This window comes from Gymnoscopelus microlampas (assembly GCF_963454915.1).
Source record: "Gymnoscopelus microlampas genome assembly, chromosome: 16".
Classification (NCBI taxonomy): domain Eukaryota; kingdom Metazoa; phylum Chordata; class Actinopteri; order Myctophiformes; family Myctophidae; genus Gymnoscopelus; species Gymnoscopelus microlampas.
In genome coordinates, this window is record NC_139953.1 from 10,792,626 (window position 1) to 10,811,389 (window position 18,764).

Sequence of the window (18,764 nt, forward strand, 5' to 3'; positions counted from 1 at the left end):
TCACTCCAAAACCATGCCGCTGTATTCGCCTTTCTCCCTCATTTCATCCAGCTGCTTCCGAGTGTCCTCCTCCATACATCGTATATCTTCCATTGACAGGTTGATCCATTTGTCAATCCAGCAAAACAGCAGCCTATTGAAGAGCTTGACCAGGCGCTTGAGTTTGTTGTGTATCAAGTTCTCCACAGTACTTTGCAGACCCCAATACTTGAACTTGACCGTAACCAGCTTATAGGCACACATGCGAGGACAACTGGAGTCACTCGCAAGGCCTTTCTTCCAGTCAGGTCCCAGGGGCCCTCTTCCTGTCTCCTCTGACCTGAAAGTAGAAGGGTCCTCATCAGGCTTGTAGTCTGCTCTCGATACTTCACTTGCAACGTCGATGTGAACAACCTCGGCATTCTTCCATTCCTCTGCGTCTGATCCGTGAACATTGTCCTCCTCACCCATGTCCGGCTTGTGCCACGTGTCAACCTTAACGAAAAAGTTGTCCTCCATGAACAGATGTGTAGTAATTGTCCGACAGTAAGGGTATGCATTCCAGGCCTTCTCGTGGAGATCAAGAGAACCTTTTGGTGCCAGCCAACTGATTATTCTAGGCACGTTACTCGTCATGTGGAAGATCTTGTGTGTGTATTGGCCTTTCACGCCATTTTCCTCGTAGGGCTCATTGACCAACACCTCCACGCCCTGTCCTCCGCCTGTCTCTTTCTTACTAGCCTCTGCGGTCGAATACAGCTGGCCCACCTGGTACTCGTCCACCGAAATGGGCAGGACCACTCGATATTCTTTAGTGATCATTCTGGCTGTTGTATTCTGTCTAGATCACAGTGCGCAGACGGGCGTAAAACCAGTTCTTCAGGCCGGCAGCTGTTCATAGAAGACTCTGGTTGTCTTCTCGTGTCCCTGCCTTAAAGTCTAGCTCGGGGTCTGTATGCGTCTAAAGACATCTTCACCTTATATACTGTAATGCTGACGTCACACACACAACACACCCATATACGGTAACATGTCGTTTCTGACGGGTGGAAACCTTGAATGTCCAAAACCGCTGATAATCAGGAAATGTAAAAGAAACAAAAAAATAAATAACCTGAGTTCCAATAGATCCAGTCATAGTTATTTAGTCACAAGTTCTTAATACTTTTCATAGTTTAAATATTTATACTAGACACACTTACCTATTTTCAATTTCACTTTGAAATTGGCAAGTGGTCCAAAGCTCAGACATTTTTTAGAACCACTGGTTTAAAGGTTCAAATGGTTTGCGTGTCAAATATGGGGTCAATTGGACGCTCAGATCTGCTATTTTCAAATGGCTGCTATATGGTTAGTGGTTAAACGGATCTTGATGCTATATTTGCATATTTAGCCAGGGACCCCCTGGAACCCCCCCAAGGCCCCCTCACTTTGAGAAATACTGGACTACAATGCCTCGTCATGAGTCACTTAAGTCGATTTGTGAGATGGAATATTCCACAATATATGCTCTAATCCTAGAAACCGTGGCATTATTCTAGATCAGGCGATGCTTTTAGATAAGCATGTTAATTATGTGTCCCGTGTTTTTATCACCTTCGTGATATCACCAAACTAAGATCAGTTGTTGTTTCATAATCGGTGTCTTAGATAATAGAGCTAGAAATCATCATCCATGCATTTGTGTCATCACGTCTGGATTACTCGAATTCCTTTTTACCCGTCTCTCTAAATAGCTAGACCGCCTGCAACTGGTCCAGATGCTGCTGCCAGGTTACTAAGTAGCCAGCCTCTTTGCGCTGGCTCCCAGTCATTTATAGAACACACTTTAAGATTCTCGTAATCACACACAGAACCCTCCATGGCCAGGCACCTAAAAACTAAAGGTGATAAGCCTTTGCTAGTTCTGACCCAGGCTGTGGAATGATCTCCCAGGCCTCTGTGTACGTTTTAAAAAAAACTTTTGAAGACTCACCTATATTTTGGTGCAGTCGGTAGCGCTGTCGCCTCACAGCTAGAAGGTCCTGGGTTCAATTCCCGCCGGGGACGCTGTGGGCACTGGGGGCGTGTCTTCTCCTCCGCGTCATCAGCGCCCATACCCTAGGTGGGGTTGGCTTAAGGGCCTACTCTGTGTGGAGTTTGCATGTTCTCCCTGTGTCTCCTAGGGTAGTTAATACCCTCACAAAAACATGCAGTAATCCTGGTCGCTATACCGCCTCCCCCATGACAGCCGGGGCGCCTGATGGAGGGGAAAGGAACTGGTTGGAATAGCGTGTTCTTCCACGCGCTACGTCCAACCAGGGAAACTCCCCCGTCAGGTGACAAGAAGCTCAGTTGGCTCTCATGCATTGAAGGAGGCATGAGCTCGGCTCTGGGCTCCCTAGGCTGGCGGGGGGAGTGTAGCGCCCAGGATCACTTAGATAATTGGCACCGGGTGAAAAAGGGTTACAAATACGTGGCATAAAAAAAAAAGTAAAAAAAGACTCACCTATTCAAACAGGCCTTTACATAGCCCGTTATTACAGATTTTGTGTTGTAATATAATCCTGTATTGATTTCTTGATTTTCACCGGCTAATAGGTTAAATGCCAATCGTTTCATTTTTGTTTTATTGACGTTTTACTTGTATTGTTGCGAAGCACTTTGAGACTTATGGCTTTTGAAAGGTGCTCTACAAATAAAGTTTACTTACAATTCCTTGAATTGCATAAAGAAATGCTATTATGCAGGTCTTCTTCTGGCATTGTGACCGAATGTAATCATTTGGGACAAAAAAGGTAAATTTTCACATTCAGAAAATATTTGTTAGGAAATTTGACATCCTCACACTTTACTTTTATCGTTCTGGACTCCGACTTGGGCTGGGCAATAATAGCAAAACTGAAAATGTAGAAACAATGACAGACTTAATCTTGCTCATGTAGGTTGATTAATCGGGAATAGTTTTTTGTTGTTGGGATAATTACATTTCTTACAGTATATATTAACAAAACAGAAAAAAACACATTTTATAATGGAATAAATCGATTAGTCTGATTAATCACTTATATTACAGTACTAAAATAAAAATAAAATGGCCGATCTACAAATGCATCGTGATGCGTTTTGAGCTTGTAGATAATTCATCTAACTATATAAATGGCGACCAACTTCCGCACCCTCGGTGTCCACACCCCACAGCTCTGTTATCGACTAAACAACGCACCGCCAGACCACATGTCGCCAACTGACTCGCCACGCCGGCCGCGCTGAATTTACGCCTCGCGTAGGGGACATCTCACTGCTCAATACACCTTTTCCATCGCGCAACATAATTAATTCTACTCACCAAATGTCGGACAAAACGGAAGGGGAGGCAGCTTCGTACCGTTTACCGTGCGCACGACCTCATCACCACAACAGCACGCAGCCGCTGCGGGGGTTTTTTCCTTTTTTTCCAAACTTTTTTTTTGGTCACCATTTTCTCCAGGCACCATTTCTGGTGTAACGTCGGGTGTTTCTTTTCACCAGCCAATCACCTTTCACGTTGCCACGTCCGTTGCCACGTCGCGCTGACGTACGCTAAACAAGCGCTGCCGTGCGCACAATGCAAACGAGCCCAAAGGCGCGCCAAAATCAGCCGACCATTGCTTTGACACAAAGTCAGACCTGGCAACGCAGCCTACGCCAATCATGTGTGAGAGATCTACAAGCTATGGGGCAGAGACGCCACCGTATCTTAGCAACAACTACAGCGCTCACTCTCATTGGTCGTGTCACGCTAAGAGCAGTCTCCAGACAATGGCATCGCAGACAGCTTGCTGTTACTGCTGTAGCCATCACAGGCAGTTGCAGCACGACGGACAGGGCGCTGTGATAGCTGCCATGTCGCTAACGCTAACCTGGTTGTCATGCCTGCAGCGGCTGTGCAATCACTTTGTCAACAATGCACGTTCGTGTGGTGAATGTCTATATTGCTGCTCAGTTCGTCCATTGTAGATGGTGTATGTTTGTGTGTGTCTTCTGGAGAACTATGTCGCTCCACAGCAACTACAGTAACTAACGTAATGGCAGGACCGCCCCGTGCAACAGATGTTAGGCTGCATTATGGTCATGTAGTAATTTCAGATAATTTCGCTCCGATTAGAGCAGTGTTTATCAACCCTTTCACGCCGCCCCCCCCCCCCCCCCCCCCAAATACACGTACTTGATCTGGGACCCCCCCATTCTGTTTGACTCCGTTCCACAAGTAAATATTGTGAAAATAGCCCATCTACAAGCTCGAAACGCCTCACGTTCAGAGGCTTTGTAAGCTTGGAGATCGGCTATTTTCTACATGATTGCCTCTTTCTTACATTCTTTGCCAATGTGGCCCATGTTTTCATACCATAGTTTATTGACTACTTCTGTTGCAGAAATGGCCATTTCCTTTACTTTCGGTTTTTTATTGTCTCCGCCAGGCCGAAAGGCATGGCGCAACACTATGTTTCACCCCCTGTCCGTCCGTCTGTGATAGCTAATCTCTCACATCGTTGACTTGATCGCAGCAAAATAACAGCCCGATGTGGAGAGTCAGTGACAGCTGGATAAACGACGTAAAATGTGTCAAAAGGAGTCTGTACGGCTGTCGATAAATGAACACATGACGTTGGTGGGAGAGCAGATATTGTGTCTTTTGGACAAACAGCAGCGTGGTGCTGATGTTTGTTGTGTGAAGCAGCTTAATGTCAGAGTGTTTGTGTTGGAGCGCCTCAGTGCGGCTGCAGAGTTCATGTGCAACCTCTTCCAGAGAGACACAGAGACACTAGAAACTCTGCTGGGGAAACAAAACACTGCTGGGCATTGACTTTCCTATGGACATTGATCTACACACTGCAGGTATATCTGCTACACACACAACATCAAACTACACACTGCAGGTATGATGCAGCGTTTGCATTACAGCCAGCATGCCAGCGTAGTTCCCATATGGTTTCAAGGTGGGCTAAACCATATGGACCCCATGTCAGCAATGTCAGCGGCATCCACTTCAGTCCCAACTGCGATGCCCATGCAGGCTATAAGTAGCTTCTACCTGGCCCTTAGGTGGGCCCCAACTAGCCATGTTTATGTGGGACCAAGGCGGGTCCTAACTGGGTTTGCCCATGCAGCCTTTAACTGGGTTCTACCTGGGCCCTAGGTGTACCCTAACCAACCACAGTGCAGTGCCCATCGCTCCAATTGTTGTGACGTCAGGGCTCTCAATACTGCACATTGGTGGAGGAGGAGGGGCCGCAGGGCGACCGCACACATCGCTGAACCAATGGTAGCCCACGGATGTTTCCTCTGTGGATTTACAATCTGCCCCTCTATGCCACATATCATCCGCACTACAGGGTCTTCACTGACCGAGCCACGGCCCCACTGACCCTCATGACGCTACGCCACTTAAACGTGCGGCAGCATGCGCTGGGTTGCCAGGTTTGCACAGCCTGCGCCAGAAACAAGCAACCACCTTCATGAAAAAAAAAAAAACACCAAAATGGTCCGCAATGTTCCAGGGGTGTCCCCGCGCGTCCCAACACTCCACAGGGGGTCAGTGGACCATCAGGGGTGGACCCCCTGAAACATAACAAATATTATTTCTTCAAATTTTTTCCTTTTTCAAAAATTTGTTCCACAGTTTCACTCCGGCGATTTGGCTCCCCCAATATACACACGGCTGGGCCCCGTGCGCGGCTGGGGTTGAGGGGGGCGTAGCCCCCCGAAACTCTAGTTAATCATAATCAAGGGCAAAATAATTGTGATATTTGATTTCAAGATATATTGCCCAGCCATAACTCTGCTCCCTGGTTGGGGGGACAAAACATTTTATTATGATCCACCCGTGAAATCCTACCTTCTGTGAAGATTTTGCCGACTCACACCTCAACCTTTCAGACACACCATCTCCACCAAAGCACTGAGATGTGTTGGAGCATCTGGTCTCCCAGCCCGATCTCACAGAATGTAGTATACATTGCACAGACCCAGTGCACCTCATTCCGTGCATATGTACGGCGAGTGCCACGGTGGGCGTAACCAGTTGCAACCCGGAAGCAGAGCAGTCTATGCACGGAATGACACCTAAGTCGTGTGAGATCGGGTTGGGTCTCCTATGTGGTTTTATGAGGAAAACCTTGATCAAGTTGAATGACAACTCAGCCAGGATCAGATGGACTGACTTGTTGCCAACTTGTCGGGGCATTAACCTCTTATCTCCATATTCTGACTTTTACATAAATTAACGCCCTATACTTGATCATACCACAGCGTTACACAAAAGTATCAAAAGAAGCGGATCTGCAAGCTCAAAACGCGGAGCGAAGCGACACGTTTTGTACTGTAGATCTGCTACTTTTGCCATTTTGAATCTCTGAAAAGTAACAGTATTGAATATATGAGGTTTCCACCCGACAGACGATATAATATTATTCCACTGTCTAATGTGCCCTTTATTATCGTGCATTGTAATGTAAAGAACTGCATATCAGGATGTTATGCATGTCCCATTAAACACCCCCCTCATTTGTTTTGTCTCTAGGTTTAGTTTCTGTGCATTTACGTGTTGTGGTACCACCTTTTTAATATGAAATCAATAAATACATAAAACAAATGACAGCAAAGTTTCTCTTTTTTTCCTTTTTTTTTCTCAACTGCGCTCTACACCACTCGTTACGCATAAAAGAAAATAAGATGCAAGAGCATGACAGTATATTCTGCACAGATCCTCCTCCAGATAACACATCTATTGAAAACATAAATTAACGGGGAGGGTTGTCACGCCGTGAACGAGTCAGTCAGTCAAAACGGTGAAATTACAAAGGCAGCGAAAAAACTCGAGCATAATGTACAGTTAACGTTTCTTCTTTTTATTTATTAAAAATTGTGTGTGTGTGTGTGTGTGTGTGTGTGTGTGAGTGTGTGTGCATGTGTGCATGTTTGTTGTCTGTGGTTAATGGAAGGAATAACGACAGTTTTAGATATGGAGGGGTGGGAGTGAAAACACCAGCAGCATACAATCAATGATTGGCCCCTCTGTGGTGAAAGCCTTGATGGAGGCTGGGGGGGGGGGGGCCTAGCAAAGTCATGGTCAGGGCTCTGAATTGACAGGACCGCACCGCATAGAGTTTTAACCTAAACCCATTAAGACCTGGAACGCATCTGTGTCATTTTTAGATTCATTTGGCTTTTCCAAAATAGCAGAATATACAAGCTCATAGCGTGGCACAATGCCGCGCTATGAGCTTGTAGATCTGCTATTTTTGAAACATGGAGATTTTTTTTGCAAATCTTTGAAAATATACTTCTTTTTTTTAAGCGAATTTTTTTTTACTCAAATCTTTGCTTCTGGGGGGTCCCTGGAACAACATATTTTGAGATGAGGGTCCGGGGTCAAATATATCATTTTGGGGTCCTTGACATGGAAAGGTTTGAAAACCACTGATATTATCGTAACATTTTTTCCTTAGGATTTTTCTTTTAGAAGACATTTGCAGAATCCCCAGAAGCAAAGATTTGAGTTAAAAATGTTCGCTTTAAAAACATACATATTCAAAGATTTGCAAAAATGTTCCACGATGTTTGATGTTTTGATGTTTTTGATGTTTTGAATAGCCAAAGAAATCTAAAAATGACACAAATGCGTTTCAGGTCTTAAAGGGTTAATAGGAACTCGGCGGTGCCAACCAGAGATGGGGGGGGGAGGGTGAGGAGGAATCGGGGTTTCCGAGTCTTTTTTACTTTAGTTTTTGTTGTTGTTGTTGTTGTCGTCGTTTTAGGGGCTGATGACTAGGTTCTGGGTCAGCAGTGCCGCTGAGCCCGGCCCCGTGAAAGTCTCTTCAATGTCGGGCTCCTCGTCGGGCGAGTCGGGCGCCAGCGGAGGAGAGGAGGAGGAGGAGGCCCGGCCGCTCTCCTTCCTGTCCTGCTCCTGTTGCGTTTGGATCTTGAGGATGAGCTCCCTGATCTCGTCGCGCTTCGTCTTCATCCGCTGCTGCGGGAACCAGTCGGCCAGGTTCACGGGCAGGTGGAAGCTGGGAATGGGGTTCTATAACGTAGGGAAGAGGAAAATAAAGAAAACACCCGCTATTTATTATTTATGTATTTTAGATAGGAAGGTTGCGCACAGAGAGAGAGAGAGAGACAGAGAGAGAGAGAGCATGGGCGTCACGGCCATTCATTGTGCGTACGACGCGACACCCTCACAGATCCGGGATTTCATACCCCCCACTTTTTACAAAAAAAATAAAAATAATAATAATTCATTTTATTTGTTTGATAATAAATCGGTAAAATAAGGCAAAAATAAGAATTAAATAACATAAACTTAACCCCAAAATAAAGTAACCCAAAAACGAAAAAAAAAACAAAAACAAAATCCGCCAAAAAAACTAAAATGTTTGCGAGCGCGCTCCGCTACTTTGAAAATTTAAAACATCATTACAAAACATACATTAACTCATTCAGTGCCCAGCTTTATTTATGGAATTTTGGCTCCGAGTGCCACAGCCAAAATTCAATGTAAAAAAAAAGTGCTTAGGAGCCGAGATACAGCCTTTTTAAGTAAGAAGTTAAACAAAGAGTGAATGGAGCAGCAAATCTTCAAATCATCATATCTTGAGTTCTGAACATGTTTTTCCATTTTTTCATGACGTCATGTGGCGCACGGGGTGTCAGGCCACGTGACGTCTTAGACGTCGTGTGGCACTGAACGAGTTAATATATAGACTTTGGCTATTTGAAAATAGCCGATCTACAAGCTCACAACGCGTCGCGGAGCGCTGTGAGCCTGTGGATCTGCTATTTTCAAAAATGATCGTACACATTTTGAACACATGAAATGGGAAGATTTCTGCATAATTAGTGCATTCTTGCACCAATACTTCCTTACTTTTACTCAGGTACATTCTGAATACCAGACTTGTAACAGAGTATTTCTGCATCGTAGTATTGATACTTTTAGTAAAAAAAATTGAGAACTTCTTCCACCACTGGTGAAGTGGTAATCCCTCGACCCCGGCACCCCCCTAACCTCAAAGAAGCTCTCCACATATTGCAGGATATAAACTCCGCAGTCGCTGAAGTTATCCTGCTGAGGCACACGTGGGCTGGAGCCCTTCATCACTTCTTTCGCAAAGCTCCGCCGCGTCCCTTTACGCACCTCCCACTCCACCTCCAGGTACCTAAAAAAACAATCACATACAAGCCAATCATCAAAAACCGGAAACGGAAATTCAAATTGTATTCGTAATGTTCCAATGAATAAAGCAGTGGTTCTCAAACTTTTTCATGTCAAGGACCCCCAAATTGACACTTATTAGCCCGCGGAGCCCCATTTGAAAAGATAAGCCAGGGACCCCAATAAGAGAAGGTTTTTACGGCTCTCTAGCGGTGATTCTCAACCATTTTCATTTCAAGGACCCCCAGTTTGACATGCATTAGGCTACGGACCCCCATTTAATGGCATTTATACCTGTGGGACCACAATTCACATTGTAAAACCAATGTTAATTTAACTCTGAGAGTTACAGACCCATAAGGGTCCATTTGGTTCCTGTCCATCATTTAGCTGGGGACCCCCTGGAACCCCCTCAAGTACCCCTGGGGGTCCCCGGACCCCACTTTGAGAACCAATGGAATAAAGCACTTGGAATGCAGGAGTTGAGACATTACATTTAGTTTGACTCGGTTCCACAGATAAATATAGTGAAAATAGCAGATCTACAAGCTCACAACGCCTCGCAACGCGAGGCGTTGTGAGCTTGTAGATCTGCTGTTTTCACAATCTTGCCTATTTCTTATGTTATTTGACAATTTGACCAATGTTTGACCAGTTCGTATGGTATAGTTTGTTGATTCATTTTGATGCAGTAATGGTCTTTTTTTCTTGAGGTCTTAAAAGTCCTTAAATTGTCACTTCACTGTCACCTGGGGGCCCCTCCAAAATCATGTGGGGACCCACAGGTTGAGAACCACTGCACTAGGCCATTGGCGCCCCACCACAGCTAGTATTAACAATAATAGCAGCAGTGGATACTTACTCGCGCAAAGTTTTGACCACTGTGGACCTGGTAGGACCACGTAGGGAGTCCATGATGAGAATACAAGGCCTGTGAGGAGCGAAAAAAAAAGATGTATATATATATGAACTTTATCACAATATATACATGAACTTTATTATAGCCGTGTTCACAGGTATCACAAAATAAAACCTCACAATAGCAATATTCAGCCGAAATATCATAATTAGCCAGCCTTGTGTTAACACATTGAGTGCCAAAAACGGTCCGGACCGTTTTTCATAATCCAAACAAGGTGTGCCAAAAACGGTTATGGCCGTTTTTGGGAAAAAATATGATATCTCCTGGTCCTTCACAGCACCAGGAGATATCATTTTACGAAGATTTAGACTCCAATCCACTTCCTGGTTAAGTTATGACTTCAAAAGCCTGTATCTCGGCTCCTGTGTACTTTTTGTTTTTACGATGTATTTTCGACTATTTTCAACTGGCTGCAACTATGGAACGGATTACCGAATGTTTTTAATCTTTTTCCCCGGATTGTACGAGACCTCTATGTGTGTAATGAGGGTATCACCGCGAGGACGGTGATCACTGAAAATGTTTTGTGACTACTTGAAAAAGGTCCAAAAATGGTTAAAATTCCAGGCACTGGAGGTACCCTGTTTTGAAAAACCCCTGGCACTCAATGTGTTACCACATTGAGTGCCAGGGTATTACAATGTGTTGTAATACACTGGAGTAAGCATCAGCAAAACAAAACTGGTTTGGACGTTGGTGGTGGTGGGGTCTGTATCCACAAACCTACACCCACTAAATCTTGCATTACCTACATCATCTCACTCATTCATTCAAATATGTGTAAGCATATTATAAACTAGACCAGAACATTCTTAAATCAAACTTATACGTTGCAGCCATTTTCCTGGCATCCAGAGCAATTGATGGATTTGTATTTCTTTTTACTGTACAATAGCTCCCACTAGTGGTCAAAGTACAGAATGACGTGATTTGTTTTGGAGGCGATGATATGCAATAATGTTTGACTCATTGTTTCAGGCCAAGGACCCCTTGGCTGAGAGAGAGATGAAGCAGGGACCCCCCACTACATATTGTATGAAATTGTGTTGCAGATTAAACTTTTTCATAGATTTCATAGATAGATTCATAGACTTGAATTCATGAGACGTGAATTCATATTATTTCATTAACGTGTATTTTCAGATATTTTAAACCCCCAATGCTTGGTAAACTTGACCTTTGGCTTTGTACTTGGTTCTGCTCTTTTTCCACCCTACACCAAATCTCTTTGCCAAAAATAGCATTTTGGCAAATGTAGGGATGCTGGGGTTCAAACGGTTAATATAAAAAAAAGAAGTTCCTATTATACAAAGATTTGACGGCCCCCCTGTAGCAACTCTGAGGGCCCCCTAGAGGTCCCGGACGCCCTGTTGAAAGCCCCTGTCTCTAGAGGCTGGGGCTTGGAGGGAAAAGGTAGGACAGCGTTTATAACGGCTATGTTCAGGAGGCACACAGTACAGAAGTTGTTGTTTGACTCACTGTTTACAGAGGCTGGGTTTGGAGGCCCAGGCCGAGTTGTCGGGATTCACAGGCTCCTCAGCAAGAGCCCCATCCTCACTGCACTCATCCTGCACATGGAAACACAACGTTTCATTGTGGAATTAGTAGATGAAAGCTTCGACTGACCGATACCCAGGCAACACTGCTCTGAATAACGGCATCACTTCAATGTCTAGTCAAATGTAAATCGCTGCTGTAGGGCAGAAACCTCGTATCTCCATATTTTAACTTTTTTTTTCGTGAATTAATGCTTCATCATACTACAACATCACACAAAATTATATGTGAGGTTTCCACCCGAACAGCGACGAAATGTAAAAGAAAAACCATAGAATTGAGTACCTGACAGGAGCTCTGGTCATCAGAGAAGGTATAGGTGTCATCGTTTCCTTTCCCTGACCCGTAACACACGCTGATTCTGTGCAACTCACCTAAAAAAACAAGAAAAAGAAAATAATAGAATCACTTTCTCATGCAATCATTTCCACAAAGAACACAGCTCAGATATTTGATGATAACAGTTAGGGGTTCCAATAACCCATTGAGACCTGAAGCCGATTCTACATGTCTCCTAAATCTCAACAGTATTCTGAAAAACGTATGTTTCTATATCAGTGGTGCTCAATCTTTTTCATGTCAAGGACCCCCAAAATGATATGTATTTGGCCGCAGACCCCCATCAAAATATGTTGTTCCAGGGACCCCCCAGAAGCAAAGATTTGAGTTAAAAATGTTCGCTATAAAAATATATATATTCAAAGATTTGCACACATTTTCACCAATTTTCAAAAATAGCAGATTTACAAGCTCGTAGCGCGGCACTCGGTGCCGCGCTATGAGCTTGTATATCTGCTATTTTTGAATAGCCCAAAGTGTAAAATAATGCTTTTTAGCTCAAATCTAAGAATGACACAGTTCCAGGTATTAATGGGTTAAATAGAGGAACTCACTTGTGTAATGATGAGGCTCGGCCTCGCCCTGCACACCGTTGACCATGGGCGCTCCTCCCGCGGCGGCACTTGAAGTCTCTTGTGCCCCGTTTGTGCCAAAAGCAGCACAGCCGTCCTTGGCCTGGTGGTGGTCCCCGTTGCGGTTCGCGCCGTCCGCCGCCGCCGCCTCCGCTAGCCCTGCAGGGGACCGGTGCTGCAGCGCAGGGCGCACTACGTCATCTCCTTCCGGGGGGGACAGAGGTCGGCAGTGGTCTGCTGGGTGGTGGTGGTCCTCTGAGGGAGGGACAGAGGAGGAGGAGGAGGAGGAGGAGGAGGGTGGTGGAGCGCTGCTACCAGAGGCTGCTGGGCAACTATTGGGGCCGCCCTGGTACAGGGGATTGGGTTCGTACTCGGGGCCCCGGAGGCCCGGGAAGCAAATGACCGCTAAGTACCAGTGGGCTCTGTTGGAGAACGGAGGAATACAAACGTGAGAGAGTTTGGTGCAATGTTTTGTTTTAACAAAATGAGCCAATCTGCCATTTGATTTTATAATACAACTATTCATACTTCAGCTCAAAATAAAAAAACATAATATGGGGTAGACAGTAGTAACATTGTTGCCAGATTCTGTGAGAGAAACAAGCAACCAGGTCTAGGAAAACCAGCCCAAAACAAGCAACTATGGGCCACATGCGCACTTTAACATATACATCAGCTATTTGAAAATAGCCGATCTACAAGCTCACAACGCGTCGCGATGCGACGCGTTGTGAGCTTGTAGATCTGCTATTTTCAAATAAAATCTTGCGGGGAAATTATAATAAGCAGATCTGGCAACCCTGGACAGTAATTCTGTTCGAATAACTAACATTAAATATACCTATAGTAGTAATTGTTTTTTTCGTCAAATGCGTATTTAGACTAGAACTTTACCATTAATACTATACGGTTTATTGCTTATCTAATAATAAGACCAAATTCAGTTCAATGGCACTTTACCATATTTTTGCACACTATTCTAAGTAAATCCAAAATGATCCATGTTAACTCATTGGCTGCCAGCTTTTTGAATTTTTACCTACAGCTGGCTGCCAGACTTTTTCAATGAGAAAAAAAAAGCACTTAGGAGCCGAGATACAGAATTTTTAAGTTTTCAGTTATAAGGAAGTGTCTGGGAGCAAAACTCTTCGGAAAATCATATCTCCTTGGTCTTTGGGTTTTTTTTTTAAATTAAAAAAAAAAAAAACATTTATTTTGAAAAAAAAATTTTTTTGAAAGAACGCAGATCTGCGTCAATGGCAGCCAACGGGCTTTTGCGCAAATGAACGCAGATCTGCGTCAATGGCAGCCAATGTGTTAAGTGTTAACAAATATAACTCGTCTCTCTGTCCTTCAGATATCCAAAAAAACCATTCATTCGATCGACTTCACACTTGGGTGTATTGCTGAGGAACCAGGGAAGTGCCGTGACAAGTGTGAAATCCATGGCATCAGTGGTTCCCCAGAACAGACTTGGCCTGCTGCAAAGCGAGCATCAGGCTTCACACTTGGTGGGTGTGTTGCTGATCGGATGAGCGGCTCTACAGAACCGGCCTGCCTCCACACCAGGATGTGTGTATGGGCAATGCACCAACATTTATATAAAGCTGAGAGACTGGGACACTCACGACTCATTGATGGGTACGAAGATGAAGTCTTTTTGGAAAAGGTCTACGTGGCGAGTCCACGTCTTCACTCTATTGTGCTTCCTCTTCTGGATTCTAGCGACCACAGGGAGAAAGACAGGACTCTGTTAGCAATCTGAAAGCTGCCGGAGAGAGCTTAAAGTTAAACACATGGAAGGTTTCATTTAATCCAGAAATGGAAAATACTATTTTGGCAATTAGGGTTATTCTAGAGGAGTAAGGAATGGAAATGTATTTTGCACTGGAGGGGGATGGCGAAAAAAACAACAACATTCAGAATTGATCGTTTGGCAAGTTGGTTAGAAAGGCTGCGAGCATAGCAGTCAAGGACTTCATACTGTGTACTTCGTTGCACAACAATGTTGCAATTTTTAGATTGCCACCTGAATACAGTGTTGATGCGTTGCAGTCATGCAAACCAATAATCAATGACCTTTAAAGTCACCCAACATGATTCCCGGTACCACCAAATTCCTTTCTTTTTCCATTAAATTCTTACTGTTTAAGTCAGGGGTCTTCAACGTTTTCAGGCAAAGGACCCGCTAGCTGAGAGAGAGATGAAGCAGGGACCCCCTCTATATTGTATAAAATGGTGTTTCAGATTCAACTTTTTTTGTTTACTTGGTCTGCTCGTTTCCCTCTACACCGATACCTCTTTGCCAAAAATAGCCGATCTACAAGCTCACAGTGAGCTTGTAGATCTGCTATTTTTGGGCTAAAGTTCTCCTCAGAAAATGGATGCTAGGGTTCAAGTGGATAAGGAAAAAACAAATCATATCCCACAAAGATTTGGCGGACCCCCTGTAGTAACACTGAGGACCCCCTAGGGGTCCCGGACCCCCTGTTGACATTATCAGGATTCAAATTCATACTGTATGTAGCAACAGTAGAAGATCGACAAGCTCAAAACGTGTCGCTTTGCGACATGTTTCGAGCTTGTAGATCTGCTACCTCTGATGCTTGTGTGACGCTGTAATATGATCAAGTAGGACACAAAAAGTTAGAATATGGAGATAATAGGTTTCTGCCTGACAACGACGACATGCTAATGCCAGCCCATAATGTACTGTGTTTTAATGCCTTGCTGCAAGCCCAAACTTCTATTTTGTACAGTAACATTTGCAAGAAAAAGATGTAATGGGAAATGTTATTGCATTTGAAGCTGGTGTGCGGGAGTTTTTTCTTTCAGTACGTTGGGGCCCTTGTCTGGTCTTCTTAGTACAGTAACATTTAAAAGGACCATAACGGTAGTCTGCCCATGTTTAGTCAGTCCATTGACTACAACTCAAAATATAGGCTTGAAAAAGATCGAATAGGGAATACTTGCCCTGATGAAGATAAATTTGGTCGAAACATGTTGGCTTTTAATTTTGTAATATACAGTATGAATAAAGTGCATACATGTTACGCTACTCCGTTCATTTTTAGAGCTTGGATCTTTTTCTTCTCTTTTTCAAATCATGGTTCCCGTTGATCCTAGAAGCACCAATCTACCTTTTTTTAACCCTATTTTTATCTCCTTTGAGCACCTGGTTGATCCCCCTTTCTCTTCTCAAAATAAATCGGCCTCGGGTCTTAATGGGTTAAGTAAATACTGTGTTTGCTCTGTATAGAGCGTCGCAGTTCCCGCCCACTTCCAGTTGCCGGAAGTAAATACTCAATGCATTTTTCCCATTGACTTTTCCGAAAATATTTATATAAATTAATTTAAGCCTAGAATCAAGCCATCCAGGATTCTGGTGAATCATGACCATAAAACGTTTGATTCTGTGAAAAAACTTTTTTGAAAACGGCAAAACAAAGGGTATTTATTAAACATAGTATATCATATCATTAAATATAAAATTTAAAAAAATCACAGAAAAAAAGGTTTTATGGTCATGATTCACCAGAATCCTGGATGGCTTGATCCTAGGCTTAAATTCATTGATATAAATATTTTTGGAAAAGTCAATGGGAAAAATGCATTGAGTATTTACTTCCGGCACCCGGATTCTGCGCAACTGCGATGCTCTATTACCATGCTTAACCAATTAAACCCTATATACTTTGTTGAACGGGATCTCCCATGGGTGTATTATTGTCCCCTCCTTTCCCCCCCCCCGATAAAAAGAAATCTCTTCGGTGAAAATAGGCGATCTACAAGCTCGCAATGCGGTCCACAGTAATGTTAAGTGAGTAATCAATGGTCTAAACATGCCAGACCACGGGTATGGTCCTTTGTGTTGAAGTGTGGCGCTGCCGAGGACCACACTCACGGTAGATTGGCTATATCTGGAACATTCCGCCTCTCTCTCTGATTCAGCCTCTTGTAGAAGAAAGAGCTGAACACGTGGCTTCTTTGCGCGTCTTCTTTTTTCAACTTCTCCAAGACTACGTATCTGGAGGACGGAAAACAACAGAGTTATGTTTTGTTTCAGCAATTGTTGAGTGTGGGTAATTAGAATGTTGGAACACAAAGATATACAGTATGTACTTTGAACATAGCCGATCTACAAGCTCACAAGCTGCTATTTTCACTACCTTTATGTGACACTCTTGTATGATGAAGTAGGGTATTCATTTACCAAAAAACATGTCTACCCGACAGCAACGATTTGCATGTGAAAAATACAACAAAAGGAACCACATTTATAAAAAATGAAACTCACTTTAAATAAAAGTCTATGATGACATCATTTAGGAACTCTCCGTCATTAAGGCAATGAAGGTCTTCATTAGTAACAGTTATACCTCCTTTGGCTGGGGGAGGGGGGTACATTATGAGCCTGGAAAATAAAAAACAAACATTACCATGATGACTGTAATAGTGATAATCATTGATTGAATACTTTACCCAGTAAGACCTGGAACGCATCTGTGTCACTTTAGATTTCTTTGGCTGTTCAAAAATAGCAGATATACAAGCTCATAGCGCGGCACTCGGTGCCACGCTATGAGCTTGTAGATCTGCTGTAGATCTAGATCTGTAGATGTAGATCTGCTATTTTTGAAAAATATTGTAAAAAAAATGTTTTAGATTTTTTTCCGAAAACGGTTAGGATTTAGATTTTTTAAAAGAATCGCCTCGAGGTCTTAATGGGTTAACGTGTTTGATAACAGTACGGCAGTACCTACAGTATAAACTTCATTGACCGGGGTCCCTACTTGGTCCCTGCTACACCAAATCGCCGAAAATTGCCGATAAGTTTAAGATTTTAGATCAGCTATTTTTGCAGAAAAGGGACACGCTAGGGTTCATGTGGCTAATGAAACACCTCACATTCATAAATCAGCTCGGTTATATTTAAAGAAAATTCAGATTAAATATATAGTCTCTGTCAGGTGGAAACCTCAAAATTCCAAAACTGTTACTTTTCAGGATTAAAATTCAAAAGTAGCAAAAAATCTGCTACGTTTGAAGCTTTTGTGTGACGCTGTAGTATGAACAAGTAAGGCGTTAATTTACGGGAAAAAAACACAAAATGCTAGAATAATACGATATTTAGTAGTGCCCAGTCAAGGTGTAATGTTAGGACATCTGTAACAGTAACAGTAATCGAAAGTTGACAATGGATATTGAGTGTGGAAAAGTGTAACAACTACATTTATCAGTTTTCCAAATTTGCCCAGATTTTGCAGCCGGTCTCTGTATTCAAACCAGTGCCCTTCAGGTCACAAGCAAGCCTCTCTAACCTGGTCTAGTTTGAGAACTACTTCCGATGGAACTGCGTGAAACTACCAGACCATTCAAGACATTCTCCATCTTTGTACTGACAGAACACAACACCGCCCTAAACATTGCTCTAGAGTAGACGTTCCCGGCAGCACAGAAACGTGGACGCCGCTTACTTGAGGATTGGTCCAGAGAAGGTGGATTGAAGTTCGCCCATGTCCTCTTCGTCTTCCTCGTTCCACGTGCTGGACTGGCGGGTGGTCATCCGTGTTCGCACAGGTGTGGTCACTGGACTCACTTGGGTCACCTGGGCGACCTTGGTGACCGGTGTGACTGGTGTGACCGGGGTGATTTTGTCAGGCATCGGCTTTGACTGCGGAGAGAAAGAATAAAGTATTGTTTGTGAACGAGAGGGTGGTTTATCCAGTCACTCCTAGGTGGTACACATGCCAAAATAAAATTATATTCATGAACTGGAAATACAAGACCAGTCTAAAAGACATGCTAGAGGGCTGCTTCCCCTCTGGTCAATGGCTATTGTTAACCACTTAAAACCAGGAAAGCATCTGTGTCATTTTATACTTTGGCTATTAAAAAATCTGATCTGCTATTTTAGATATCTTCGATATAATCTTTGAATATATCCCTGGAACTAAATATGTTCCAGGCACTCCTTTTCTTGACATGAAAAAGTTTGAGAAACCACTGATCCAGCAACATACGTTTTTCAAAAAATGTTGGATTTAGAATACATTTTTAGAATCGGCCTGAGGTCTTTATGGGTAAAAACAAAACAAAAACAGCTGCGTTAAGTCAAGTGGTGGACAGAAAGACCAAAGCGACATTCCTCACCACTAGTGGGGCAGGAAAATCTCAAGGTTGACCTGATGATGGTGCTACAGAATAGGTGATGTGTTCA

General features: G+C 43.5%; 2 protein-coding genes across 5 annotated transcripts in view; both read right to left on the minus strand.

Moving 5' to 3' along the window:
• LOC311062831 (phosphatidylinositol transfer protein alpha isoform-like) lies at positions 1-801 on the minus strand (the record flags this gene model as incomplete). Its single annotated transcript, XM_084082050.1, has 1 exon — positions 1-801. The coding sequence occupies one exon, from the start codon at positions 799-801 to the stop codon at positions 1-3; it is 801 nt and encodes a 266-aa protein (XP_083938176.1).
• A 5,806-nt stretch (positions 802-6,607) lies between these two features.
• senp6a (SUMO specific peptidase 6a) overlaps positions 6,608-18,764 on the minus strand; it is a 39,926-nt gene continuing 27,769 nt past the window's right edge. For all 4 annotated transcript variants that reach the window (XM_084083522.1, XM_084083521.1, XM_084083523.1 and 1 more), the window contains 10 exons: positions 18,022-18,218; positions 16,842-16,958; positions 16,449-16,571; positions 14,173-14,265; positions 12,527-12,966; positions 11,919-12,007; positions 11,556-11,644; positions 10,017-10,085; positions 9,008-9,158; positions 6,608-8,023 (listed from right to left, as the gene is read on the minus strand). In XM_084083522.1, the coding sequence (XP_083939648.1) occupies positions 7,754-8,023; positions 9,008-9,158; positions 10,017-10,085; positions 11,556-11,644; positions 11,919-12,007; positions 12,527-12,966; positions 14,173-14,265; positions 16,449-16,571; positions 16,842-16,958; positions 18,022-18,218 (1,638 nt within the window). In that variant the 3' untranslated portion in view covers positions 6,608-7,753. The remainder of the gene's footprint in view (positions 8,024-9,007; positions 9,159-10,016; positions 10,086-11,555; positions 11,645-11,918; positions 12,008-12,526; positions 12,967-14,172; positions 14,266-16,448; positions 16,572-16,841; positions 16,959-18,021; positions 18,219-18,764) is intronic.